The following is a 27,429-nucleotide window of genomic DNA, read 5'->3' as shown; positions in this document are numbered from 1 at the left end:
CCCAGGAGAGCAGTTACCACGCTGCCTGGCTGCTTACTTGCCCCAAGTCACTCCTGCCCTGGGCAGCGACTGGGGAAACAGGAGACTAGGAAAGACCCGTTGGCTTATGTTCATTTTCGTTTGTGATATTTTCATTCAAGTGGTAGCTTAATTTTTTGACACTCTTCAAGTTTCAGCCTTAATTTGTTTCACTAAACTGTGGTAAATATAGGAAAGACAGTGCAGCATTACCCCTGAGCTGACAGGTAAATGCTGTTCGCATGCTCTTGTTTCTCACAAAATAGCCTATGAGCAACTCAGCAAATATTTGTGGAAAAGTTAATATTTTTAGGGTTTTCCAACATAATGAAGTTATATTCTATGTACCATTTTATTTGATTCACAATTTGTCTTAGGAATCTTTTTCTAAACTTTTTTGTCTATTTTATAAACTTCTAGAGTAAAACAGACTTACTGTAAAAAAATTTTAAAGTGTACAAATGTCTATAAATTACCAAATTCCTTTGCCAGTGGTAACCACTGTCAAGACTTTTTTGTGCATCCTGCCTGTGTACATAAATGTAAATAAGCAGAGAAATATAAACATATGTGAATTCAACTCACCCATCCCACTTTTTACTTTTTACCAAAATGAGTCTGTATTTCCATGCCATTTACTGCTTTCACTTAATAATTCTCTTAGTCGTCTTTCTATATCAGAAGTTAAAATCTGTGCTATCCTTTTTAATGTCTAGTATAGTGGTTTCATAAGTGATTTAACCCTGCCCATCCCCGCCCACTGATGGGCTCATATGTTGCTGCCAGTTTTTCCAAACAGCCACCTCAGTGTTTGTGCATCTCAGTACAGATCCTGTTGAGAGCTTGTGTAAGCACCGTGCCTCTGAAAGATCAATTCCTGCTTCAGAGGTACGCACACCTCAATGCTTTACCTTTGCCAGCTTGCCCTCTGTGAAGCTTGTGCTCCGTGGTCCTCCCTCAGTGGTGTAGGGTCCTGAGTGTCCCTCTGCCCCTTTCGGCACTGGGAAGCATAGTCCTTGCCAGGAATATGGCGAAAGATGGTCTCATTGTTTGAATGAGGTTCAACGTGTTTCTGTATTTTTAGTGACGGTGTTTTAAAAGTCATGAATTTCGTGTTTATATGCTTTGCTTATTTTTCTGTGGATTGTTGATCTTTTTTTCTGTTGAATATTAAGTAAATTAGATCTATGTCTTCTGTTTTCCCAGTAGTTTTTCCTGGCTTTTTATTTGTGCAGTATTTTTATGACGGTTACATTCCTTGGTTATGACATTTTTAATTTTTATGTAATCAGGATTTTTTGGCCTTTCCACCTTTGTGCTTCTCTACTTCATGTCCTCCCTTCTCCTCAGGATTTATGTTTTTGTTTTTATTTTTTTAAAAAGACTTTGTTTTTCTTCTGGCACGCCACCATTTTGACATATATCCTTTAATATATACTAAATTCCTTCTACAGGAAGCTTTTAATGGTCTTGAACAAAATATCTAATACTGACCGGTTTTTGTTTTTTTTTTCCTCAGTATTGCTTTAGCAATTCGAGGTCTTTGGTTGTCCCATATGAATTTTAGAATTCTTCGCTCTATTTCCATGAAGATTGTCATTGGGATTCTGACTGGGGTTGCATTGAATCTCTGGAGTGCTTTGGGTAGTATGGACATTTTAACTGTGGTTATTCTTCCAGTCCATGTGCATGGAACCTCTTTATGTCATTATCAATTTCTTTCAGTAATGTCTTATAGTTTTCATTGTGTAAGTCCTTCACCTCCTTAGTTAAGTTTATTCCTAGGTACTTTATTCTTTACTTGCGATTGTAAATGGAATTGCATTCTTGAGTTCTCTTTCTGTAAGTTCGTTATTAGAGTACAGAAATGCAGCTGATTTTTGTGAGTTGATTTTGTACCCTGAAACTTTACTGTAGTTCGTAATTATTTCTCTTAATTTTCCAATGGATTCATTGGGGTTTTCTGTATATAAGATCATGTCATCTGCAAATAGCGAGATTTTCACTTCTTCACTCCCTATTTGGATTCCTTTTATTCCTTTCTCTTGCCTAATTGCTCTGGCCAAAATCTCCAGTACTACATTGAATAAGTGTGGTGATAGTGGGCATCCTCATCTTGTTCCTGTTCTCAGAGGGATGGCGTTCAGTTTTTGCCCATTGAGTATGATGTTGTCTGTGGGTTTGTCATATATGGCCTTTATTATGTTGACGTAATTTTCTTCTGTCCCCATTTTGTGAAGAGTTATTATCATAAATGGCTGTTGAATCTTGTCAGATGCTTTCTCTGCATCTATTGAGATGATCATGTGGTTTTTATTCCTCAGTTTGTTGATGTGGTGTATCACGTTGATTGATTTGCGGATGTTGAACCCTCCCTATGTCCCTGGTATAAATCCCACTTGATCATGATGTATGATCCTTTTGATGTATTGCTGAATTGGGGTTGCCAAAATTTTGTTGAGGATTTTTGCATCTATGTTCATCAGTGATATTGGCCTGTAGTTCTCCTTTTTTGTGTTGTCCCTGTCAGGCTTTCGTATCAGAGTGATGTTGGCCTTGTAGACCATGTTAGGACGCATTCCATCTTCCCTAATTTTTTGCAATAGCTTGAGAAGGATAGGTATTAAATCCTCTCTGAATGTTCGGTAGAATTATCCAGGGAAGCTGTCTGGTCCTGGGTTTTTATTCTTTGGGATGCTTTTGATTACTGTTTCAATCTCTTTCCTTGTGAGTGATCTATTCAGATTATCTATTTCTTCTTGATTCAGCTTTGAGACGTTATAAGAGTCTAAGAATTTGTCCATTTCCTCTAGATTGTCCATTTTGTTGGCATATAGTTTTTTGTAGTATTCTGTTATAATCCCTTGTGTTTCTATGGTATCTGTTGTTGTTTCTCCTCTTTCATTTCTAATTTTATTTATCTGAGCTTTCTCTCTTTTCTTCTTCGTAAGTCTTACTAGGGGTTTGTCAATTTTATGTATCTTCTCAAAGAACCAGCTCTTTGTTTCATTGATCCTTTCTGTTGCCTTTTTTGTTTCAATAGCATTTATTTCTGCTCCGGTTTTTATTATTTCTCTCCTTCTGCTGACTTTGGGCTTTGTTTGTGTTTCTTTTTCTAATTCAATTAGGTATAGTTTCAGATTGCTTATTTGGGCTTTTTCTTGTTTGTTAAGGTGAGCCTGTATTGCAATGAATTTCCCTCTTAATGCAGCTTTTGCTGCATCCCATATGGCTTGGTATGGTATGTTTTCATTTTCATCTGTCTCCAGACATTTTTTGATTTCTCCTTTAATTTCTTCAATGATCCATTGCTTGTTCAATAGTATGTCGTTTAGTCTCCACATCTTTGTCCTTTTCTCAGCCTTTTTCTTGTAATTAATTTCTAGCTTTATAACATTGTGATAGGAAAAATCTTTGTTATTATTTCAACCTTAAATTTATTGAGGCTTGCCTTGTTTCCTAACATATGATCTATTCTTGACAATGTTCCATGCATCCTTGAGAAGAATGTGTATTCTGCTGTTTTTGGATGGAATGTTCTATATATGTCTATTAAATTCAACTGTTCTAGCTTTTCATTTAATTCCACTGTTTACTTATTGGTTTTCTGTCTGGATGATTTATCCATTGATGTGAGTGGAGTGTTGAGGTTTCCTACTATTATTGTGCTATTATTAATATCTTCTTTTAGGTTTGTTAATAGTTGCTTTATGTACTTTGGTGCTCCTGAGTTGGGTGCATAGATATTTATAAGTGTTATTTCTTCTTAATGGAATGTCCCTTTGATCATGATATACTGCCCCCCTGTGTCTCTCGTTACCTGTCTTATCTTGAAGTCTGCTTTGTCTGATATAAGTATGGCAATACTTGCTTTCTTTTGTTTGCCATTAGCTTGGAGTATTGTCTTCCATCCCTTCACTCTGAGCCTGTGTTTGTCATTGGAGCTGAGATGTGTTTCCTGGAGGCAGCACATTGTTGGATCTTGTTCTTTAATCCGTCTCACCACTCTGTGTCTTTTTATTGGAGAATTCAATCCATTTCTGTTTAGGATGATTATTGATATATGAGGGCTTAATGCTACCATTTTATCACTCATTTTCCAGTTTTCCTACATTTCCTTTGTTTCTTGTCCTGTGTATTTTGGTCTACAAATTGAGTTATGTAGTTTTTTTATGTTGTGTTTCTTTGTTTTTTCCTTATCTATTATTTGTGTCTCTGTTCTGCTTTTTTGTTTAGTGGTTACCCTGAGGTTTGTATTCAAAATCTTGTGGATAAGATCGTCCCTTTTCTGATGGCCTCTTATTCCCTTAGACTAAACCAATTCACTCCCTTTCCTTTTCCCCTCCTAGCTTGTTTTTTTCACATCTTATTGCATCTTGTGTTTTGAGTTTGTGTTTAAAATGACAATGTTATCTTTGTTTTTGGTGTTTTCCTTCCTTTTGTCTTTAATGCTATATTTGAGTGTTTGCTCTCCTGCTCTGATTCTGTCTACCTATTTATCTCCTTAGTCTGTGCTTTGTAACCCCTTTCTCCTCCTCTTTTTTTTCAGGTGTGAGTGCCTTCTTGAGGATTTCTTGTTGGAGGGGTCTTGTGGCTACAAACTCCCTTAGTTTATGTTTGTCTGGGAAAGATTTTATTTCTCCATCATATCTCATGGATATTTTCACTGTTTAGAGTATTCTTGGCTGAAAGTTTTTGTCCTTCGAAGATTTGAATATGTCATTCCAGTCTCTCCTAGCCTATGAGGTTTCTGCAGAGAAATCCAATGAAAGCCTGATAGGTGTTCCTTTGTAGGTTATTTTCTTCTCCCTTGCTGCCCTTAGTATTTTTTCTTTGTCATTCAGTTTTGCCAGTTATGCTGCTATATGCCTTGCAGTAGGTCTTTTTACATTGACATATTTAGGTTATCTGGCAGCTTCTTCCACATGGATTTCCTTCCGTAGGTTTGGAAAGTTCTCTTCTGTTGTTTCTTTGAACAAGCTTTCCACTCCATTATCTTTCTCTTCTCCTTCTTGAATACATATAATTCTTATGTGATATTTCCTAATTGAGTCAGATATTTCTCAGCAACTTTCTTTGTTTCTTTTTAATCTTAGTTCTGTCTCCTCCTCTGTCTGGAGCATTTCAACATGTCTATCTTCGATTATGCTGATTCGCTTCTCTTTTGTATCCACTCAGGCATTCAGGGAATCTATCTTTTGTTTTATTTCTTCCATTGTGTCTTTCATCTCTAATATTTCTGATTGATTCTTCTTTGTAGTTTCAATCTCTTTTGTGATGTAGCTCTTGAACTCGTTGAATTGTTTCTCTACGTTCTCTTTACCTCATTGAATTTTTTGATGATACCTGTTTTGAATTCTTTGTCATTTAGATTACATATTTCTGTGTCCTCAGGACTAATTTCTGGGTACTTGTCATTTTCTTTCCAGTCTGGAGAGCTAATATAATGTTTGATATTGCTAGAGGGAGTGGGTCTCTTTGTTTGCATCCTGGTGTTATTTGGTCACAGTTACCACCTATCACCACTGGGTGGGGGTCAAGAGCCATGTTTTCTGAGCCGTTTGCTTTCAGCCGAAATCCCAGTGGCTGGAGCTGCACAGAACGGATGTGTGTTTTGGGGGGGGCGGTTTCCTCCTGCGTGATCTCGGGGTTTTCGCCCTCTGCTTTCACTGTCTGCTCTCCTGGGATGATAAGGTCACCCCCCACGAGAGCTTTTGCCCTGGTAGAGGGCTTCCCTCTAGGCTGCAAGGGCCCTCAGGAGTCCTTGACATTCCCATGAATGAACATCCCCTCCCCCATTCCTTCCCTCTCGGAGGCCTCCCGCAGTCCCGGATCACAGTCTTTAAGCAGAGCAAGTCAAGATTTCTCTTACCCCTTTCCCTCGTCTCCAAGGGGGGCTCCAGCCTCTCCACTCTCTGTCGTATGGTTGCGTGGGTCTCTCTTACGCATTTTTTTTTAAAGATTTTATTTTTTTCCTTTTTCTCCCCAAAGTTCCCTGGTACATAGTTATATATTCTTCGTTGTGGATCCTTCTAGTTGTGGTGTGTGGGACGCTGCCTCAGCATGGTTTGATGAGCAGTGCCATGTCCGCGCCCAGGATTTGAACCAACGAAACACTGGGCCGCCTGCAGCGGAGCACGTGAACTTAACCACTCGACCACGGGGCCAGCCCCTCTCTTACGTTTTTTATGTTGTGTTTGGATGTCCTGTGTTGGAGTGTGGATGTTTGTTCGTTGTATGTTGGAGGGGAAAGATTACTGGAAATACTCACTTAGCCATGATGCTGACGTCACTCTAATACTGATGTTTTTTGGGCCATTGTTAAATTGCCCCAGCAGGGGATGGAATATGTGTATCCCCTGATCCAGCTGACCCAAGGTGTTAGAGGCCAGCTTTAAGTGTCTAGTGATCTCATTCGTAAGATGATAAACTGGGCGAAGAGAATGAGGAGTGGTCTGATTGACATGCTCGTGAGAACACTGGACAAGCCAGCAGTGTGGATTCTGTCTTGCAATGACATTTGATAAAAAGTATTTACATGAAAGTGAATGGAATTTTGAAGATGTTTTCATTGATTGTGAGCACTAACATACTTTCTCTTTATTCTCTCAGATATCTTAAATGAACTCTTCCAGCGGGAGAACAGGGTATTGCATTACTGGACCATGAGAAAGAGGCGCCTAGACCAGTGCCAGCAGTACGTGGTCTTCGAACGAAGTGCCAAGCAGGTCAGCTGTGACACAGGGCTCCCAGAGCTCTCCACCTCGTCCCCAGGCCTCCCTCATCAGATGGGCAGCTTTTGACATTTCCAGTTTCGAAAACCGCTTTCTAATGATGAAAACAGTCATGCTTTTAATCAACAGTTGATCTTAAAAAGAAAACCCTACAGCCTCTTCTTACAGCCTAAGAAAGATTAAATTTCCCTCAGCATAGGTTTCTCACTTGGGGAGCATATTTTGTTCCAGGTGGTGACTGTTAGGCTCACAGTGGGTAGCCTGGTGCTCAGAACTGGTCATTCCCTATAGGCTGATAAACTGGAGTTCGTGGTCCAGAGGCCCAGCGCCCTGACTCAGCCTCCTCTCGTCTTGGCTGGCTTTACCAAGTGTAGTTCTTATATTCCCAACAGAGGTGGTAGGCAATAGTATTTTTTTTTTTTTTTTAAACCTATTTTTTTTTTTTAAAGATTTTTATTTTTTCCTTTTTCTCCCCAAAGCCCCCCAGTACATAGTTGTGTATTCTTCGTTGTGGGTTCTTCTAGTTGTGGCATGTGGGACGCTGCCTCAGCGTGGTCTGATGAGCAGTGCCATGTCCGCGCCCAGGACTCGAACCAAGGAAACACTGGGCCGCCTGGAGCGGAGCGCGCGAACTTAACCACTCGGCCACGGGGCCAGCCCCGGCAATAGTATTTTTTAATATTTAAATTGCATTTTCTTAACATTTTATTTGAAGATTGTTCAACCATATTTCAGATATCTGGAGGGCCTGATTTTGTTTCTAATTAGAGGTTGTTTCATAATCTTTTCTCACATCTTTATCATCTCTCTGTTGAAAAACAGGGAATCATTCAACTATAGAGAACAAAATTGTAAATAATTCCCTTGACAGGGAGCAATAATGCAATGTGTTGTTGCTTTTTCCCAAAGTTAGCTCATTTTCCAAAAACAAAATTCTTAAGTTTATGCCATTACAGATGATGACCCAACAGCCCTGTGGCCCTGTTGGGTTCAGTTCTATGCCACAATTCCGTAGTACATATCGATTGCTTGTAACAGACAGTCTTCGAGTCCCCTTGCTGGTGTTCAGTGTTAAGGATGGCACCCTGAGGTGAATTGGATGCAGTGTCACTGGTGGGAACATGGGAGGTGACCTCTGAGCTTCCTGGACACCTCCTCTGTGGCCTCCCCCTGCCTCATGGTCTCCTCCTCCCGGGCTCTCTGCTGCCGCCTCTTCCTTATCTCCTCCTCTGAATGTTGGCTTTGTCCGGTGCTGCGTTTGGGACTTGTTCTTGTTTCTCTTTCCTCTCTTCTTATCTCTGTCTGTTGCTGTCTCCCAGCCCTGACCTCCATTTCTGGTCTTCGGGTTTATCAATCCCAGCTGCCTCCTTGGCATCTCTCCACTTTGGCCTTCCCGAAGGCAGCACTGGACTCCTGATTCCCTGCCTCCACATCCCCCTCATCTTACAGGTGTGTCGTTCCCCACTCCCATCTTTCCCTCATCTTCCCTCTTTGACCCCTTCATTGGGTCCCATAGGTGCAAACCTCCCGCGTGTGTCAGATCTGCCTCCGCCTCTTTGCCTCCAGAGCCATCATGGCATACAAACCCCAGCCATGTCCTGCCTAAACCTCTGAACCAGTTTGCTAACCAGTGTTGCTGTTTCCACTCGCTCTCCACTCCTATCCCTTTTCCAGACAGCAACCCCATTCACTTTCAGACAAAAGTCCAAGCTCTACCTGTGACCTCCAAGAGCCCTCCTGCCCTCCGCAGTCTCACCTCCCACCTCTCCCTGCAATAGGCTGAGCTCGCTCAGCTTGGGGCCGTGCATGTGCCCCTCTGCCCACAGAGCTTTCCCCCGTCCTTCCCGAGGCCAACCCTTCTCAGCCTGCAGGTCCCCGCCTTTCTGGGAGAGGTCTCCCTCCTCTCATTTGTCTTTGTGTACCTTCCATGTCTCTCCTTCCTGGTCTACAGGGGTAGGGCCTGAGCTTCTCCTCTTCCCCGGTGCCTCACACAGCACCTGACTCCATCACAGGCCCTCGGGGGTGATTTGCTATATGAGTGGAGAAACTAGGGACCTTTGAGTAAATTGACAAAGATGGCTTTCTGCCTTGATTCAGTTACTGATATCAGTAACACTATCAGTGTCAGTGTTAACATTGTTTCAGAGGTGCACTCAGGCATAATAAGAAAAGTAAACTCTCAGCCACTAAGCTGCGTGATGAGTAAGCTGGGTCATGGTTTCCTTTTCAGTTTTCCTTCTAAAATGCCATAAATGCTGTGATGTATCTAATAGAGACAGTGATGTTTCTGTTCCAAGACCAGTGAGTCTCAGTGGATGACTTAGAAATTACGAAAGACAAATATAAAAGCTTCTACTTTCTTGTGCTTCTTTTCCATAGCATTGCTTCTTAGTTGTGTATACTTAAATGTCTAATTTCACTTCAGATATATGAAAATAGAAGAAAAGAATTGGCTTACATCTAAAAACATGAAAGAACATACAAATTAGAACCGTGTCATTCTGTTGAAATCTGAACCTCGCTGGCCCCCTTCTCTGCAGGTGTGGTCGTCTCTCTCCCACAACTGGAAGGTTAAACCGCATCCTCTGCCAGCATCTCCAAGAGGTGTATTCATGCATAATGCGGAGGGCTCCTCTGAAGGAACCCTCAAAAGCAAGTGCACTGGGTACACACCTGGGTACTCACTGGCCTCAGGAATAGGAAGAAAGGCCTAAGGTTGCACATTTAAAGGCTAGGAATTCGCATCTGCTTGCTTTCTCTTTTTTAGTTGGAACGTCCCATAAGGTTCTGACATTCCAGAGATGTGAACATCTCATTTAAATGTGAAATCACAGACAAGGCTGGCACACATCAAGAAATACTCCCTCGAAAAGAGACATGCTTCTGAAATAAGTATCGTAATTCTAAAATTAAAAGAAAAAAAAGGACATTCTAGAAAGTTCTATCGTGTCACTTACGTAGCAACAGTAAAAAGTTCAGGAGTTTCTTACAACCATGAACCTTGGAGGCACAATAAAAGTACAATGAAATAAACCACAACTAAGATCCTTTCTCAAGAACACTGAGAAGGGGTGGGTGAGGAGTGGTCTGCGACCCTCTTGCTGCTGAACACTGAGACGCTAAGGAATTGGGACTTGCTACTCTCCCACTGTTGAGCCATGAGCGTTTTCTGTCCCTCCCTCTGCAGGCTTTAGAGTGGATCCATGACAACGGGGATTTCTACCTTTCCACACACACCTCTACGGGCTCGAGCATCCAGCATACCCAGGAGCTCCTGAAGGAGCACGAGGAGTTCCAGATCACCGCAAAGGTAAGTCATGTCGGTGTTAGACATCTGTGTAGTGGCCTGCGCGTCTGCTTGGGTTTTTCCACAGTGACCTAGACCAGGATTCTTTGTGTAAATGAGGCATTTCTCAAAAAGATCATTTAGGAAATACCTTCTGAAATTGGAGAAACAGGCAGACCCTGGTGGCTTGTTCTGCATTACATGAGGTGGGGCTTCTCACTGCCTCTCACGCTGGCTCCTCGGTGTCCCGTCATTTATGTGTCTTCCATTTGTTTCTCTGATTTCTGTAAATATCTCCCATCTCCTTCCTTCCCCCTCCCCCGCCCCTTCTTTGCCATTTTTATTATTCTCCTTTTCTCTTTCTGTTTTTGTTTCCAAGGTATTTTCTGAGTACTTGCTATTTTTTTGAAACACTGTTTGGTGTTACCAGCTGGGCTTGGCTGTGTTCCGTGGGGGTTTTCCTTCCTGGTCTTCAGTCGGTCAGAGCTGTTAGAGTAGCGCCGCTGTGCTGGTCCAGTCCTGGAGCAGCCCGTGTTCTGTAGCTGGTGGGCTGTTCTCTGAGAGTTTATGTTTCAGTATACCTGTTTGTGGTTGTCCACAGGTTTGTAAAACTGGAGGCATTTTCACTTTTCTCCTGAAAATCAAAATAGAATTAAATACTTCTTCACGGTATATGCAGTATATGTGTGAATTTTTAAGCAAGTATATAGTAAGAATCCACATATTGACTTCAGTGTTTTCCCCATTAAAGTGTATACCTGCAGAGGCTAATTCCTTCTTTTACCTCAAAACTATTCTGAGACTCTTTTAGAGTTCCATTTTCAACCTGTGGTGGTGGTAGTTTTCAAAGTTTTTGAATATACGTTCTTGGTAATATTTTCGGAAATGCCTGTGTTTTTGATGATAGATTTGAGTTTTTACGAAACACTGAAAATTAATTCAAATTGAAGTGTGGAAAATAAATGGTCAGGCTGGATAATATTTTTGGTTAAAAAGAAGTGTTCCTATAAAGTAAAAAGATTGATTTTCTCATGTTACCCTTCACCTGGCTTTGAAAACATATCAAAGGGGAATTTTTAAATCATTTAGAGTGACAGCAGCTACTTTGTAGTGTGTTTATTTGTCCTCTTCAGTGTTTTCTGGAACGCTTTCTGACTTCTCCTGCTGTTCTTCCGAACCCTGCTCTGCTCCAGGCCCCCCAAGCTCTAAGCTTGTTTCCTTCCGTTCACCCTCGGGGTGCAGGGCCCTGGGACTCCCTGGTCTCTGGTCAAGAGGAGCACACAGTGGACAGACTGAACACTGCAGGGCTCGGTGAGGAGAGCTGTCACTCAGTGGTGGCCCCGAGGGCATTGGGGGGCGGGCAGGGCCGGGGCAGGCAGGCAGGCAGCCACCGACTGCCGCACCTGGCAGGGGCACTCAGCATTCCCAGGCGGGCACCCGTTTGGCGAGGAGAGCCCACTGGTCCCGCCTCTGTGGGTCCAGATCGTGTCTTTCCCTTCCTCTAGATGCAGCACACCTCCGGCTGTGATTCTCATTTTTGTTAATAGTGTACCTTATGTGATCTATATTTGTTTCTTTGAATATCCTTTGTTTATAAAAGTACTCAGAAAATGCCTAATATAGCACTCAGAGGTAGATTTCAGATTTGCTCCCTTTTACCAACGTAAAGTTCTGTTAATGCTCCACTGTGCAGGCCGTTGTATGTGGCCAAATGGCGTGTTCACAGCACAGCTCCTGGGCGCCACGCACACAGAATACGTGCATGTCACCGGCTGGAGTTCAGTGGCGTGGCAGCTTTCCTACACACCAGTGGAGCGTGGATGAAAGGATTTTTCTGTCATCCCTAAATTTCCCTTTTCCTCAAATTTGGGGCATAGTGTCGGAAGAATGGGCAGTAACAGACATATTTTTACCCTTGTATTTTATAAAAAATAAGTGTCTAAAATCGTAGGTGACATCTGACCTTTCTGTTTCCCAAAAACGCAGACCTGTCTCTGTGATTGGGTGTACTGAGTCAGTTTTGCTAAGAAGAACTGGTAGATTTTGCAGAGAACGCCTCTCACTTTTTCCCAGCAGTTTTTCCCAGCTGCCTTTCTTTCAATCAGAAAGCTCCTGCGCTGGTGCTTGGAGCAGGCCTTTAGTTTCCTGTTGAAGAGAGGCTGCCTTCCTGGTCGCCTCTGTCATCCTCTCTTACTGTCTTTTGAGAATCCATTTTTCTTTCGTCATATAGAGAATCCTTAGCTCTGATAGGACCGTCTTCGAATTCAGTAGTTACAGTAATTAGCATTGTAACATTTTCAGTGTTAGTGGAAACGAAGCCTCTGGTCGCTCTCTGAGACTCGGCTTGATTCGGGATGCTCCGCCTGCACCCCGGTCATGGGTGTTTACTTAAAGTGACTTCTGCCCTCACCGAAGACCTACTGACTTAGACTGTCTAGGAGTGAGGCCTGAAGACGAGTGTGTTTAACAAGCTCCCAGGTGATTGTGACGTAAGCACACTGAAGTTCGAAACCAGTGCCTCACTGACACTTTCAGAGCTTTGCTGCCTTCTTCCCACGCGGCTGCTGCGTTCCTGATCACCGCTGTCTCCAGTGCCAGATGCCTTACTTTGCCAGAAAGTGTCTAAGACAGTTGAATGTGCATCCTTTCTGGGTTTCTGGTTACCTCAGAACATGATGAATAAAAGTCTTTTGAGCATGTGGACTTAAGAAGTCAGTTTGCTTTTGTTCTCCAAACCCTTGATTATGCCTAGAGATGAGATTGTTCAAATGATCATATTTGTGTACTTTAAAATAAAAATCTACTTTTATAGCAATCTCTAGAAATAACAACAGTAAGGATAAAAACCTATATATTTCATTTTAAAAGATGTAGGTTTTTTTCATGGTGTTGGATAGCCTTCTGGAAAAAAGTTAAGTTGGATTTATCTTGCTACCAAGATAAATGCCAGAAGAAGATTTAAATATCAACAATGAAAACCTAAAAGTACTAGAAGAAATAACAGGACACAAAACCTAAACCCAGAAAAGAAAAGATGGATAAATTTACCTACACAAAAAAATGTAAAGTTTTCTAAAGAGCAGTCCACCATAACCAAAATCTCAAGACAGAAGGCAAGTAGAAAAGATATATATGCACCTCATATCACAAAGGGCCGATTACCCAATAGTAAAGAGCTTTTACAAATCAATAAGAAAAAAAACCAAGAAAATGGACAGAAGATATTAAAAATGACTCACAGGAGAGGAATATAAATTGCTCTTAAGCATACGAGATTATCAACTTTACTTAAAATAAGAAAAGTGTAAATCAGAATTACACTGAGTTCTGTATTCACCCAGGAGATTGGCAAAGATCAAAAAGCTTGATAACATATGTTGACAAGGTGCTGCTGCTGGGGGAGCGTGAATTAGGGTGACCTCTGTCCAGGTGGTCTGGCAGCATCACAGATGCCCTTGCTAGAGCCCCAGCCATTCCACAACTCGAAATATATATTCTGGCCACATGTGCTCAGACTCATGAGCCTTGTTGCTTGTGATAGGAAAAGATTGGAAGCAACATGAAGGACCATCAGTGGGAATGTGTTAACTTACAGAACATCCAGACAGTGAAATATTATGCAACTCTAAACACAATCAAGGACACTGCTTGTGTCCTGATAGTGAAGGATAACCAGGAGTTGTTAAATGATAGATACTAGTGCAGAGTAGTGTTTATCATATGCGAGCATTTACGTAAAAACGGAAAGGAAGAAAAACACATGCATCCTTACACACACTTGCTTGTGTGTAATAAAATGTCTCCAGAATGCTACACAAGAAGCTGGTCACTGGGACTAGTGACAGGAAGAGGTGGGGAGAGAAGACTTTTAACATTGTATCCTTTTTTACCCTTTGAATTTTGATTTCTGTGAATGTGTTTAAAAAATACCAATTGAAATAAACATATGCCACAATGTAAAAGGTTCCTGGATTTGTTGTACTGAATTTTGATCCCACCATTCATTTATTCAACAATTATTTCTTGAGCCCCCACTATGTACCAGGAACTACTCATTGCTGGGCTCATGGATTGCACATTCTAGTTAGAGAAACAGGCAGTAATGTGATAAATGGGTAAATATATATACATATAGATGTTAAGTAATAAGAGAAAAAAGACAGCCAGGAGGGAAGGGAGGGTGGCCACCTGTGATGGAGACGCTAGGGCAGGCCTCATCGAGAAGCCTGGGACTGTCTGATGAGCATTTTTTGTTTAAGTGAAGTTTACACATGGAAGACGTGTCCATCCACCAGGCTTGGGCTGTGGGAAGTCTTCCATTCTGCATCTAAGTTCATATAATCAGCGTCAGCCTATTGGTGTTACATCTTGGCAACTGGTCTATTTTGTGATGTGTCAGACATATACAGAAATCTTCCTCTGGTTTCTGGGTGTTTTTGTTTGCTGTTTTAACGTAGGCAAGCTGCATTATCCTTTATCATCACTTCTCTGTACCCAATGCTTAAACCACAAAACAGCTTTCTTAACACCTGACAATACACACAGTTTGCAGTGCCCTCCACTGATGGCAGCTGTGACAGCGGGAAAAGAAGTGCCACACCACTTCTCTGTGCTTTTCAGCAGGTTGCTGTCTTGGCCCCCAGCGGGTAAGCCTTATCTAGGCAACCCAAGTTTTTAAAAATCCTCCATTAGTCATATTCTCTTTGATATTAAAATTTAGCAGTGTTTCTAAGTTAAGTCCCTCTTGGAATTTATGCTTCCAAATCTGAAACGTCATCTTTTATTTCCTTGGGTTATAATTAGGCTTGTATTCTATCCAGAAAGGTATAGTGTTGGTGTCAAGTCTAAAGGTTGGTTTGGCAGATAGTTCCAGTATAGAGTGAGCAGATTTTAACTCACTCGACTTGAGTTCATTTCCACACAAGATGAAGGCCCTAAAAGCTTTCAGATTGTTTTAGGTTTTGCTGACTTTTGCCAGTAAAGAGCTTTTATAGCATCTGCCACAGTGATTTTTTTCACAGAGATATTAGTGTACCTTGAGTTCTGTTTCATAGATTTTTTTTAAGTATATATTCATGCCAGTTAAGAGTAACTACCACACCCGTTAAAGTCACAGGTGTATACACACTTGCATAAAGAACTAATGTTAATTTATTTTCTCAATAAATATTTGGTGAATGTCCACTATGCCAGACACATGGAAGGTCTGTGAGAAATTAGTAAGGAAAACAAATAGCCCTGGCCTGTGGCAGTTACATTATAACAGGAGAGAGACAGACAATAATTGTGACAAGTACATTACACTCCTTAGAAGGTGTGATGCATGCCATGGGAAACATCAGAGCAGACAGCGGAAGTGTGGTTGGAGCAGGGGGACAAGCTGCTGTTTTTAGGGGCTCAGGGAGGGGAGAAGGTGGCCTTTGTTTGAGCAAGGACATGAAGGAGCCATGGAGACGTCTCGAGGAATCCCATTCCAGGCAGAAGGGGGTCACTGGTGCGGAGACCTGCAGGCAAGAACGTGCCTGGAGGGGTGGTATGGGCAGCTGGACATGGGGCGCGGGGCGCTCGGCAGTGGCCGGGTTGCGGGGTGTCTTTGGAGGGTCTAAGGATCTTCACAGCTGGTTTCCCAGGTTGCCTGGTGAATTCTGGCTCAGGACTTAGTGTCCAAACTAAGATAATTTATCCAGGTTTTGAACCCTGACCTTCTTCCTGTTGGGGACTTTTAAAGTCAGTTTCCTGAATGTTAGTTGTAAAGATTTTCTAGTCAAAGGTTAGCTGAGAGAAGCAGATTCCATAGCAGAAGAGTACTCATTTGAAATGCCAGCGGGAATGTTGAAGGAAGCCTCGTAGGAATAATAAACGAAATGGAGGTGATGCAAGATCTGTGGAGAAATCAGAGCTGAGTGAAGTTACTGCCATACATATAGAACCATTGTTTTGTGGTTATCCTTAATGTTATAAAAAGCGATAAAGTTATGCCTTAACTTAAGATCTTTTCTATATAATACAAAATGAAATAATGTGGTTTTTTTAAAAGAGAGAATTCTAAAACAGGGAACAAAATTTTAAATAGCTTTATGAAGATAGTGTCCTGCCCAATGACTTTGATCTACTGAGTGTTAAGAATGAACTGAGTGTGTGACACCGGGAGCTTCATATGGATTTTGTGGAGAGTCTGCCATGGGAAGAGCCTTTGTCACATGTGCTCCCAAAAAACCAAAACTCACACAGCTGCTGCCCTAAAGGAACTTGTGGTCTAAATGGGCACATAAAGTAAACATGCTTAAAGCAGGGGGTGTCTTTGTAACCAACACATACAGCACTCAAAGGAGGACAGCCCTCGACTTTTGGAGTGGACATCCTGAGTGAGCATCCATTCATTGATTCTGCAGGTTTTTACTGAGCCTCTACCAGACGAAGACGTTGTGGAAAGAAGTCTAGATTTTGTCTTGGAGGTCATGAAGAGCTGAGGAAAGATAGCTAGTCCAGGATCAGAGAGATGAATTGGATGGACTTGGGGGTTTAGTCTGAGTTTCTACCACCAGCACTTTTTTTTCCTGTCCGGAACTCAGAGTTGTCGGCAAGTTGCCACTGTGTTTCTGGTTTCTGGCAGTTGGGTTCATTTGCTTCACAATACTTTCCTGTTGTTTTTTTGCAGCAAACCAAAGAGAGAGTGAAGCTATTGATACAGCTGGCTGATGGCTTTTGTGAAAAAGGGCATGCCCATGCGGCAGAGATAAAAAAATGTGTTACTGCAGTGGATAAGAGGTACAGAGATTTCTCTCTGCGGATGGAGAAGTACAGGACCTCTTTGGAGAAAGCTCTGGGGATTTCTTCAGATTCCAACAAATCGGTAAATTGCTCTGTGTGCACTGAGTACCTCCCGATGTTCTTCCTCGTGTCTTGTTTGTTGATTAAATGAAGTTCATTGACTCTCTTATTCCTCAGAGTAAAAGCCTTCAGCTGGATATAATTCCAGCCAGTATCCCTGGGTCAGAGGTGAAGCTTCGAGATGCCGCTCATGAACTTAATGAAGAAAAACGGAAGTCTGCCCGCAGGAAAGAGTAAGCCAGTCTTTAAGAACCTGCCAGGAGTCATTGAGAAATATGAAGACAGTGTCACTTGGACAAACGTGTGCTTCTATTTGTGCTTTGAAACCAAAGAGCATTAATACTTTCTGTCACTCTGAATGTGCCTAGTTTTTGCAACACAAACTCCACTGTATCCAGTGTCCCCTTATCACCTCATTCAGAAACAGTGTCTTGTTTTTATCGCTGTGCCTCCATTTCACATGGAGTTGACAGATTGTTTTAGCATCATTGTCATCCATAGGTCACGAGTAGTAACAATAAGGAGAAGAAATTAATAAAACAAGTGGATGTGTTTAAAAGTTGCTGGTTAGTAAACTATACTAGATATTAATAAAGACAAAAAATTGGTCTAAACTAGTGGTTTTCAGTTAGGAATTTTGTCCCCTGGGGGACATTTGGCAATTTGCGGAGACATTTTTGGTTGTCACACAGTGGGGAGGCGGGAGTGCTAGTGGCATCTAGTGGGCGGAGCCCAGGGATGCTGCTGAACGTCCTCCAGCTCCCAGGACATCCCCCCAGCAAAGCAGTGTCCGGCCCCGGACATCAGTGCTGCTGAGTTAAGAAGCTGATCTGGAGGCCCCTCAGCAAAATGTTTTCCAAAATGTTTTTTCCTTTGAACTGGTGGCCAGATACTATTATGTTTCTATCTATTCTCGATTTAATTCTCCAAAACTCATTACAGACTAGTGCTTTTAAAACCACCTTATTGTTTCATAAACCTTAAAAGTAGATAGTTAAAATAATCGTTTATCCTGACAGCGAACTGAAGCGTTCATTGTCTTCCTCTGTTAAAGGTTCATCATGGCTGAGCTGATTCAAACTGAAAAGGCTTATGTCAGAGACCTCCGGGAGTGTATGGATGTAAGTAAGTTTTTTTGCTTGTTTACTTAGATTGAGTATAATCTTGCTATTTACTCTTACCTATTGGTAATTCTTAAGATAATCGCACGTTTTGTTGTTCTTCCTGAGATTTAAAGTGTGCATAAGCCGCCGGTTCACACTCCTGTGCTTCGATGACAGTCTAGGCTTGTTTTTGCCCATTACCGAGTTGATGCAGCATTAATCCGCTCATTCCATTTGTCACATGATGGCCTGGCTGACATCCTCTTTGAATAGAATTTTACAGCAGCTTCAGAGAAATGTGCCCACTAATTATGATCAGCAGCTAATACTTAGTAGTTGAAGGAAAATTTGTTGTAACTTTGTGGAGTGGGTTAATTCCAAAACTCGAAGCTGGGCGTAAGTTTAGAGATGAGAAGTATAGGAACTACTCTCAAGTATTAATAGCAATTGAGGGGCTTTTTTTAAAAAGTTTTTCTTACTGTTTTGTAAAAGATCCCATTCTTAAGATATGTTTTCATTTCTACATTAACTCTGGGTGTGTAATTACAGATGTCAGGAATAGCTGTTTCTTGGAAGTTTGGTGTTGGTTTTTGTCTAATCCTTGTTCCCTCCTGGCCAGACCTACCTGTGGGAGATGACCAGCGGTGTGGAGGAGATCCCGCCTGGGATTGTCAACAAAGAGCTCATTATCTTCGGGAACATGCAAGAAATCTATGAGTTCCATAATAAGTAAGTGGCTTTATCTTTGGGGAGCTAATTACTCTTGAAATCTAGATACTCTGCTGAAGTTTCATATCAAGAAATAAAAGTTTCCAATTGAATTAAGCGTGGATTTCAGTGATTTTGTTGAGATTTGAATGAAGCCTGTCAGGCTTTCTTCACAATGACTAGCATTCTGGAGACTATTTTAATACAGACTCAACTTTATATTTATACTTACTTTTAATAGAAATAAGATTAGGAACACTGAACAGTTTCTGTAAGAACCTGACTTCCCTCAAGCCATGTCCTCAGCTGCTACCTCAGTTGCTTCTTAGAGTTAAAGGAAGAAGAGTTCTCCGTGGGCTGCTGGAGACGTTTGGTCTTCTCTGTAAGAGAGGAAAGAGGGAACTGAGGTCAGAACAGATGTGTAGTCTGATCAAAAGAAAATGCACTTTACATTGGCCACAGGAGGCACTTGGTTTTATTTTGAAGATTAAAAAAAAAAGCAGCAGAAGTTGCTTTAGGCAGAGTCTGTGCAGCCCAACAGCCTATGGTAAGACGAGGCTGGGGCCAGAGCCCGTAAGGTCATCCCTCCCTCCCCCCGCAGCAAAAGACGCGAAAATCTCAATGGGTTCTTCCGATTGAGTACGTACATCTCTAAATTATATCCTTAGTGACTAAACATAGCGCTCGCCCAGAAGTAAGTAAAATTTCTGTTAGAAGGTGTTAAACTGGTTAGCTGTTTGAAAGTCACCATAACTTACCCTAGTTAACAGCTACATATTTTGTTAAATCTTAAAATCTGAAGGGCACAGATTTTTCACTGCACTTGATTAAAATGATGAAATTCAGGCATGGCTGGAATTTGTGGTATGCTTGGTCTAATTTCTGGCCTATGTCCCTAGGAAAATGTTTTTAAACACTTTAATAATATAGCTTTTTTATTCCCTGCAGCATATTTCTGAAAGAGCTCGAGAAATATGAACAGTTACCAGAGGACGTTGGACATTGCTTTGTTACTTGGGTAATGAGACCTCAACTACTTATTCTCTCACAATTCTTTGGTGGCTGTGAAGGAAGTTGGAAGGAATATTGTTCACATTTATGTCACCATCTTCTACTGGTATCTGCATACAGAGAAACGGTCTTTACCTCAAAGAGTTATATTCTCCAACTAGTTATTAATATGGAGTGAGCTTTTTATTGGCAGTCGTTATGGTTTGAAATAGAACATTTAGTGTGTCGGGCCTCAGTGTGGCCCTGGGGATTCACACATAAATGAGCACACAGCCCTGCCTGGGGCGGGGGTGAGGGGGTATCACTTCTCCAGTCGGGAGGGGAGGCAGTCAGGAGGGGATGGCGCTGTGCCATCTAAGCGTGCTGCCCAGGTTGGCACACACCATTGTGGGAAGAGAGAGGGCATGCGCAGCCTGGACTGTGTGTGTGTGGTATCAGCAGGATGTTTCATTTTAATAGCTTTCTTTATAAAGCAGGGATTCTTTTATTTGGGGCTTAAGTTTTCTTTACACAGCTTCTTTTCTACATAAAAGTTTATCGTATTTTGACTTATTGCCATTTGAAAGAAATATTCTAAATATTTTTTGTTTGTAGGCAGACAAGTTTCAGATGTATGTCACATATTGCAAAAATAAGCCTGATTCTACTCAGCTGATATTAGAGCATGCGGGATCCTACTTTGATGTAAGTAATAGACTCCTGATGAAGCTCTGAAATTTTCAGAGTTGTATTTGCTAAACATAAAATACAACATTACTCATAACTTTCACCTAATTGATGGTACAGTGTTTTATTTTTGGTTTTGTCTGTCACATTTATGGTGGGATAGTCTTATATTTTCTTCTGGTTTTAAAAGATCCTTCTCAAGTATTGGGAGCTGTATATGTATAAGAAATTGAGATTTTAACATGTTCCTCTGTGTGTGTGTATGTGCCATTACTTACTATTTATATATAATCATTAATTTTTGACATGTAATATAATATGTAGAAAGTATGAACTATTAAGCTTCTTTTCCCCTCTGTAAAGCAGAAATACCTTGGAATCTTTTTTAAATCATTGATTGTTCCCATTTTAATTTCATGATGTTATTAATTTCCAAAAGCAACCTACCAGGAAGATTTTACAAATAGCACTGTAACAGGGCCATTGCAAGGTCCATTAATTATATTCTCATTGGTGTAAACGTAGAGGTAGGGCATCTTTTATTGAAAGATATTACAGGGAGGTTATTTAGTACAAAAGAGGATGGAGCCGTATGCTATAACATACAGAATGCTTTTAGGTTTCCAGAACGTAATTGAATGCGTGCCAAATACATTTTGATTAAAAGATAAGGTACTTTTGAATGTTCTGTACAATTTTGTGCATAAGGCTGAAAGAATATTAGACTTGTGTCTCTTTACACATCACTGCCTTCGTAAATGTGAAGTCTGCTCCCAGCCTAGTGCTGCCTTTTCTTTTCAATATTTCACAAGACTCTGGGTCTTTGCTGTTAGATGAAACCCAGCACTATGGCTACGTGCAGAGTTAGAATTATTTGAGGCCTAACCATTGAGAACATGTGGCACATTTAATGTTTGGAATCAAAGCCATTTAAACAACCCTTGTGCCCTCAAGCATCTTTAAGAATAAAGGAAATCATGCTTGTCTAACTTAGGGATTTCACGAATTACTTGCCATCAGTATTTACCATACAGCATTTTTGCACATCTCCCAGGGCTCTTTTAACTCACCAAACTTGGTCATGGGTGCTTAGCATAGAGTGGTGAATAACATAGACAGGGTGCCCACCTTCACGGAGAGTAATACAAAGAGCAAGCACATTATTGCATGTAAACAACTCAGTTGGAAATCAAAGGAGAAATCATGGCTTTGGATCTGCCACAGACCAAAGACCTAGGTTGTCCTTTTACCCACAGTGCTCTGCCCCTCTCCCATCCAAGGTAAAATTTTAGAAGCAAAGAAGGTCTTGTTAATATTCTAACAGCCTTTTAGAAAAAGGAAACATAATTATTTCAGCAGGATTAAACCTTTGCCAGGTATTTTGGAAGAACACTGTGATCTTGTAGCCATTTTTGAATAGTGTAACCCTCTGATAAGGTAATAAGGATGTTAACAGAAATAGTGAGATTGGTCTTTAGAAATCTTGGAGATGTGCTTCTGAAAACGTTATCAAAACAAGGTATTAAAAAGACCTTTCAGTATCTTTCACATGTATTGTGGCATATTCATAAGATGGACTACTGCTCAGCACTATAAGGGGATAAACTCTTGATAATGAACAACTTGGATTAATCTCCAAAAAGTGGGCTGAAAGAAGTTAGACATAAATGAATACGTTCTGTTTAATTCCTTTTATATGAAATTCTAGAAGATGCAGAACTAAACTACGGTGATAGAAAGCGGAACAGGGCTTGTCTCTTGGAGGAGGTGGGCAGTGGGTGGGCAAGTGAGTGGGTGGGGGCATGGAGAACTTTCTCTCGTGTTGGAAATGATCTGTCCCTTGGTTTGGGAGTTGCTTATAAGTGTGTTAACACTTGTCAGAACTCGTTGACCTGTGTACATAGATGCGTGCCTTATACTGTATGTGAAAAGAAATCTTTCAGATGTGATATATTAAATTGTGAACGTGTGTATCATAATCATAAATCCCACATTTTCAAACAATTGCAAATTGAAAAGAAACCTTTAAGACTCTATTTCTCATCTGGAAGCTAGAGGCAGAATTATCAGATTTTTAGTCTAAGCTGCCTGATTCTTGCGTGACGAGTGCTTTGGTGATCCCTGCAGCCAGCCCTCCATAGGAAATACTGCCCGTGAGTCACGGTCTCGTCTCCTTTACCCACCAGCCTAATCCAAGTGACAAACAGGTTGAGAAGACCAAGGTCTGGTGGCTTTTAAATCTAATTTGAAGCATAGAATATCAGAAGATAACTTTTTTTTGAAAAATGTGTGAGAAGAATGCTAAGAACTAAGATAAGGCAAATACAGTAGGTTGGTGTGAAAATTCTGGGCTGGAAGATAGTAGTGATGACAAAAAGGGGAGAATCCCTTGATAGTGCATGAATTTGTTAGTGAAGAAGAAGGAAGCTGCTTGTAGGGAGAGTCTGGCTGTGGGAAGGGACATGCTCTATGACCAGACTGCACACGTGGCTGAAGCTTCAGGAGCTGCAGTGGCAGAGAGAGCAGATCCCGTCCCTGACTCTGTGTCTGGTGCTGAGTGGGCGCCAGTGCCGGCCCCTGGGACAGCAGCAGGCCTCGTGGCTTCTCCTGTTCGCTCTGTGCTGTGAAAGCCCACCATGCCGAGTAAACACTGCTGTCTTTTGTGTTCAAAGTGATAACCTGACTGAGGTTTATTATGTTGAGTATATTAAAAGAATCAAGAGTGAGTTCCATTTCATATTTACAGAAAAATAGTGATATGTGTGTGTTCATCTTGGGGGTAAACAAATGTAAATTTTTAGTTCGTGCTGTCTAATTTATCCAGTGATGAATATTTGTATATTTATATATATAAGTAAATTTTTTTTCTTAATTAAGGAGATACAGCAGCGACATGGATTAGCCAATTCCATCTCTTCCTACCTTATTAAACCAGTTCAGCGAATAACGAAGTATCAGCTCCTTTTAAAAGTATGTATGAAGCGTCTTTGACTGAAAAATTTTATGAATTGTACATTACTATTTTGACACTTCTCTGTTTATGTAAAGTACCCTGAATTTTTTAAATAACACTTAGCAGATTAATTATATTTTTTAATTCCTTGCCCTTTATTGCCCTGACTGATTCTCAGCGCAGCAGGTACGGGAATGAGCCTCACAACAGTGCTGGTCTGCAGGGATGGAAACAGGCCTCTGCGGGGGCGGGCCATGCAGGATCGTCCCTGGGTCCCTGTTCTCTGGGCGCAGCTCTGAACCCGGCTGGGGCTGACGCCCAGGATTTCCACTAAATCCACAAACTCCTCGCCTCAGGCAGTTTCCTCTCTGTTGTCTCTGGTCATTTGTCACACACATTTTTATGGAGCATATTGTTCATACAAATCACAAGTGTTTGAGTCAAACTGACCTCTACTTTTTCTTGGTTATGAATGATTATAATTAAAGTCACATTTGTAAAAATCTAATAACAATTGGTCTTGATACTAGAATGATAAAGAAAACTTAGAATTTGTGATGAGTTGTTACAGAATTTATTACATGTGATACACATTTTCTTGACTACAAGAAAAATAATTTACAACTTCTGATGATGTAACCCTAGCATTTCCTTGGCCAGTCAATGTTATTAAACATTAGAATGTACTGACCATCCAGTTATCCTGGTAACAATATTTTATGAATCTGACTGTCCCCAGTTCAGTCCTAGCACAGTAATAGGAGGTGATAATGTAATTTTTCTAGATATAAAAGAAATACAGAAGTTGAGGTTATGAATGCCTGAATCTTTCCCTTGCTTTTTGTTAATAAGAAACATCTAGAAATATTAAAAAGTGGCTGCATTCTTTTGTGAAAGTGATACCATTATGGAACTTTCTGTTGGAAAAGCTCTCCTGTCCTTCTGTGTCAAAATCCCACTCAGTGATGTTATGACCATCACTGCAGAAGTACGTAGTCGCTGTAAACCTCAGCTAGAAGTCAGGAGGCCAAGCTGTTTATCTTCGCATTTGCCCTTTGCCCTTTGCTTTGTAATTCTGCAAGGCAGTTTACTTCTCGGTGTCCTCAGGATTTAAGGATTTTGTTTTTAGCACATAGTCCTACTAAAGATCGCTTCCTCAGTGGCCTCACACTCTCAGTCACTATTAAACTGGTGCTTTCATTTATCAACCTTCCTTTATCCTGCCTAGGGTTCTTCAAGAGAACAGTAGTAAGCTATGTTGAGCTCCCCAATGAGGAAGCTTTTTCTGCCAGTGACATTGCATTTCTAAAGCAGTTTTTGTCAAGCTGCTCGGAATAGGAGCTAAACACCACCTGGTCATGAGCAACGTGCCTGTCTGGTAGCTCAGCTGCTCTAAACCATCCAGTGTGAGAGCAAAGCTAACTGCAGCATCATGTCTGTCTTTTGTTGAAAACCGGCACACAAAAAGCTGTCGTCACTGTTACTGACTGATAATAGTCATTAAAATACTGGTAAGAAAATACCTTACCAATATTGGCCCAAAAAATTGGCCGTGAAAATCCTACAAATAGCAGCGGAGCGTTGTCTGATAGAGCACCAGAAGGTGAGGGGATGGCACCAAGAGACCGGGGCAGGGTTCCGCTCTGCTGTACACAGGGTTGGTAGGAGTGGGAATCAACCCAAGAACAAAAGAAAATATCTTGGAGCCCACTAGAATTGAATTTGTTGTCCCTGCTATCATTCATTTAATAACAGGTGTTCCTCTAAGCAGATCTGAAATGTAATTAAGCCCAGGAAGGTGTGCTTCAGTCATTAGCACTTTTCTGAACATCCTGTGCACAAAGGAGAGCGTTTAACTGTAGACTCTTGTGCGTGATGCTGTTCCTGCTGCATGATGTGCGGTTACAGGTTCGATGGGGCATGTTGTTAATGGGACCAAGGAGTTCAGGATCATGCTGGGATCGTGTGGGAAGACAGCAGTACTAATCAGATTCTGGCATGACCTTAAGATATAACCAGGTGCAGATTATGCTTTGCTATACTAACTAAATATTTATTTATCATTTCTGAGGCTTGGTAGTTAACATGTGCACTAAGTTCATCTTAAAGTATAACTACATGTGACAAAACATCCTGTTCTAAGCAGGACAAACCCTTCCATCCGTTGGATAAAGAAGTAGGAATTCATTTTCAAGAGAATATGTGCCCAGTTGACCACTGCCTGTTTTTATCTTGAAAATCATGGATTTTCATACACTGTTTCCTTTCTGCAAAGATCTTGTGGGTGGAGCATTTTGCCATCTTTGGCTAGTTCATGGTGTTGGCCTTCTACAGGAGCTGCTCACGTGCTGCGAGGAAGGAAAGGGGGAGATTAAAGATGGCCTGGAGGTGATGCTCAGTGTGCCAAAGCGAGCCAACGATGCCATGCACCTCAGCATGCTGGAAGGTAATGGAACCCTCCACATTCCCCTGCGTGCATTTGTCCACTTTCTGCTGACACTGTTTGTAAGCGGATTTCCCACAGCCTTAAAACCTCGGCTTCAGGACTCTGTGTTTAGTTAGGAGTTAAGAGTTTGGATGTGAATGCCTTCTTTTTTTTAAAGGATTGGCTGCATTGCTTCCTTTAAGGATCACCTGAAATCCTTCTACCTCATTAAAAGCCTGTCCTGGTGCTTTAACTGGAGAGTGGCCTCTCCTCACTCTGAACCCCAGTAGCACTTTGTGTCACTTGCCTTTGGCTCTAACCTGGTGTTAGAGGTGTTAGATGGATGGTGAAAGGATGGTCAGATCAGTCTCCCGTGATTATAAAATCCTTAAGCGAGCTTGCTGCTTCCCCATCTCTGGGTCTATTGCATCACTTGCCTGGAGCCTCAAACCTACCAGGTAACAGATACCTACTCACGCAGTTGAATGTGGTGTGTAACACAGTAAAGAGAGAATCGGATAAGTATGCTTAAAAATTATTGTCGCCAAGTATAATCTCCATAAATGCTCTTGTTTAAGAAAGCTGTTTCTGTGCTACAGAGCTTAACTCTTATCGTCAGGTTACATAGAATTATTTACAAGAAATGATCCTCCCCGAATGCTTTTGCTAGCCGTTGAGAGTATACTAGTTAAGGCGAAAGTGCTGCTGTTTATCATAGAAACCCAAAAATGAGAGGCCAAACTGTTAATGTGGCTTTTTCTGCCTCTGAAGTAGAATCCTGAGCTGGTGTGGCAGCCCTTCATGACGTTGTTGAGGACTCAGGCTCTGCTCTGTCTAGTTTCTCTCCACTCCCTGGATGTTGTCTGGTCGGCTAGGTTCAGGATGTCTCGAGACCTCATTAACATTCCATCTAGCGGGAAGAAAGTGGGAAAGAGGGCGAGGAGGGAACAGCTAAAAGGGCAGAAACTAGAAGCTGTGCGCATGACTCTCCTCATGTGGCCCCACTGTGGGTGTGTGGCTGCTCCTACCTGCAGAGGGGGCTGGGAAACGTGGTAATTAGAGCAGCCACGAAGGGGGCTTCTGCTATTAGAGAAGAAGGGAGAGTGGAGTCTGGGAGATAACTAGCAGCCCCTGCCCCAGGTATCATACCACTCTGTTAAAGCCTTGATTGCGTGAAGTCCCCACAGCAGGCCACTTCTGTGAAGAGGTGAGCAGCAGTGAAAGCCAGGCAGTGGTCGAGCATGACTGATTCACGTGAGGAATTTTGTATTCAAAGAAGGGAGAGCTCACCGAGAACAGTAGCCAGGGATGTCTCCCAGAAGGAAGGCTAGACCAGGGCCTTGAAGAAAGGCTGGCACTGGAGCAGAATGTCTGGGGAGGGTGTTCTAGGCTGAGGCAGCAGAGGATCAAGAGGCAGGCTGAAGTAGGTGATGGCCTGTGGGAAAGTCAGTGGGCCATTCTGGGCGGAGGAGGAGGTTGCTTGCTGGACGCTGTGAGTGAAGGCAGCAGAGAAGTAGGGAGTGAAACCGCCTCTCAAAGGGTGTGAATACTACCCGAAGGAGATGGGACTTAAAGAATAATGCCATGAGGAGTCGCTGCATTTTTTTTTTTTAACAAGGGGAAGTATCTGCAAAGTCGTGTTTTAGAAAGAAGAATGCTTTGTTGATGGGTCAGCGCTGGGGAGCCTGGAGTCA

General features: G+C 41.7%; 1 protein-coding gene across 6 annotated transcripts in view; it reads left to right on the top strand.

Moving 5' to 3' along the window:
* TRIO (trio Rho guanine nucleotide exchange factor) overlaps nt 1-27,429 on the top strand; it is a 356,186-nt gene that overhangs the window by 226,976 nt on the left and 101,781 nt on the right. For all 6 annotated transcript variants that reach the window (XR_011430259.1, XR_002802647.2, XR_011430260.1 and 3 more), the window contains exons 20-29: nt 6,631-6,746; nt 9,940-10,062; nt 16,697-16,891; nt 16,987-17,102; nt 17,924-17,990; nt 18,592-18,701; nt 19,629-19,698; nt 20,286-20,375; nt 23,235-23,327; nt 25,645-25,756. Coding sequence is in view for 3 of the 6 variants with exons in the window: in XM_023625830.2 (XP_023481598.1) it covers nt 6,631-6,746; nt 9,940-10,062; nt 16,697-16,891; nt 16,987-17,102; nt 17,924-17,990; nt 18,592-18,701; nt 19,629-19,698; nt 20,286-20,375; nt 23,235-23,327; nt 25,645-25,756 (1,092 nt within the window). In the remaining 3 variants the exon portion in view is untranslated. The remainder of the gene's footprint in view (nt 1-6,630; nt 6,747-9,939; nt 10,063-16,696; nt 16,892-16,986; nt 17,103-17,923; nt 17,991-18,591; nt 18,702-19,628; nt 19,699-20,285; nt 20,376-23,234; nt 23,328-25,644; nt 25,757-27,429) is intronic.

The sequence above is a fragment of the Equus caballus genome, chromosome 21 (assembly GCF_041296265.1).
Source record: "Equus caballus isolate H_3958 breed thoroughbred chromosome 21, TB-T2T, whole genome shotgun sequence".
Taxonomy (NCBI): domain Eukaryota; kingdom Metazoa; phylum Chordata; class Mammalia; order Perissodactyla; family Equidae; genus Equus; species Equus caballus.
Note: the sequence above shows the minus strand (reverse complement) of the source record. Positions and strands in the feature narration are given on the sequence as shown.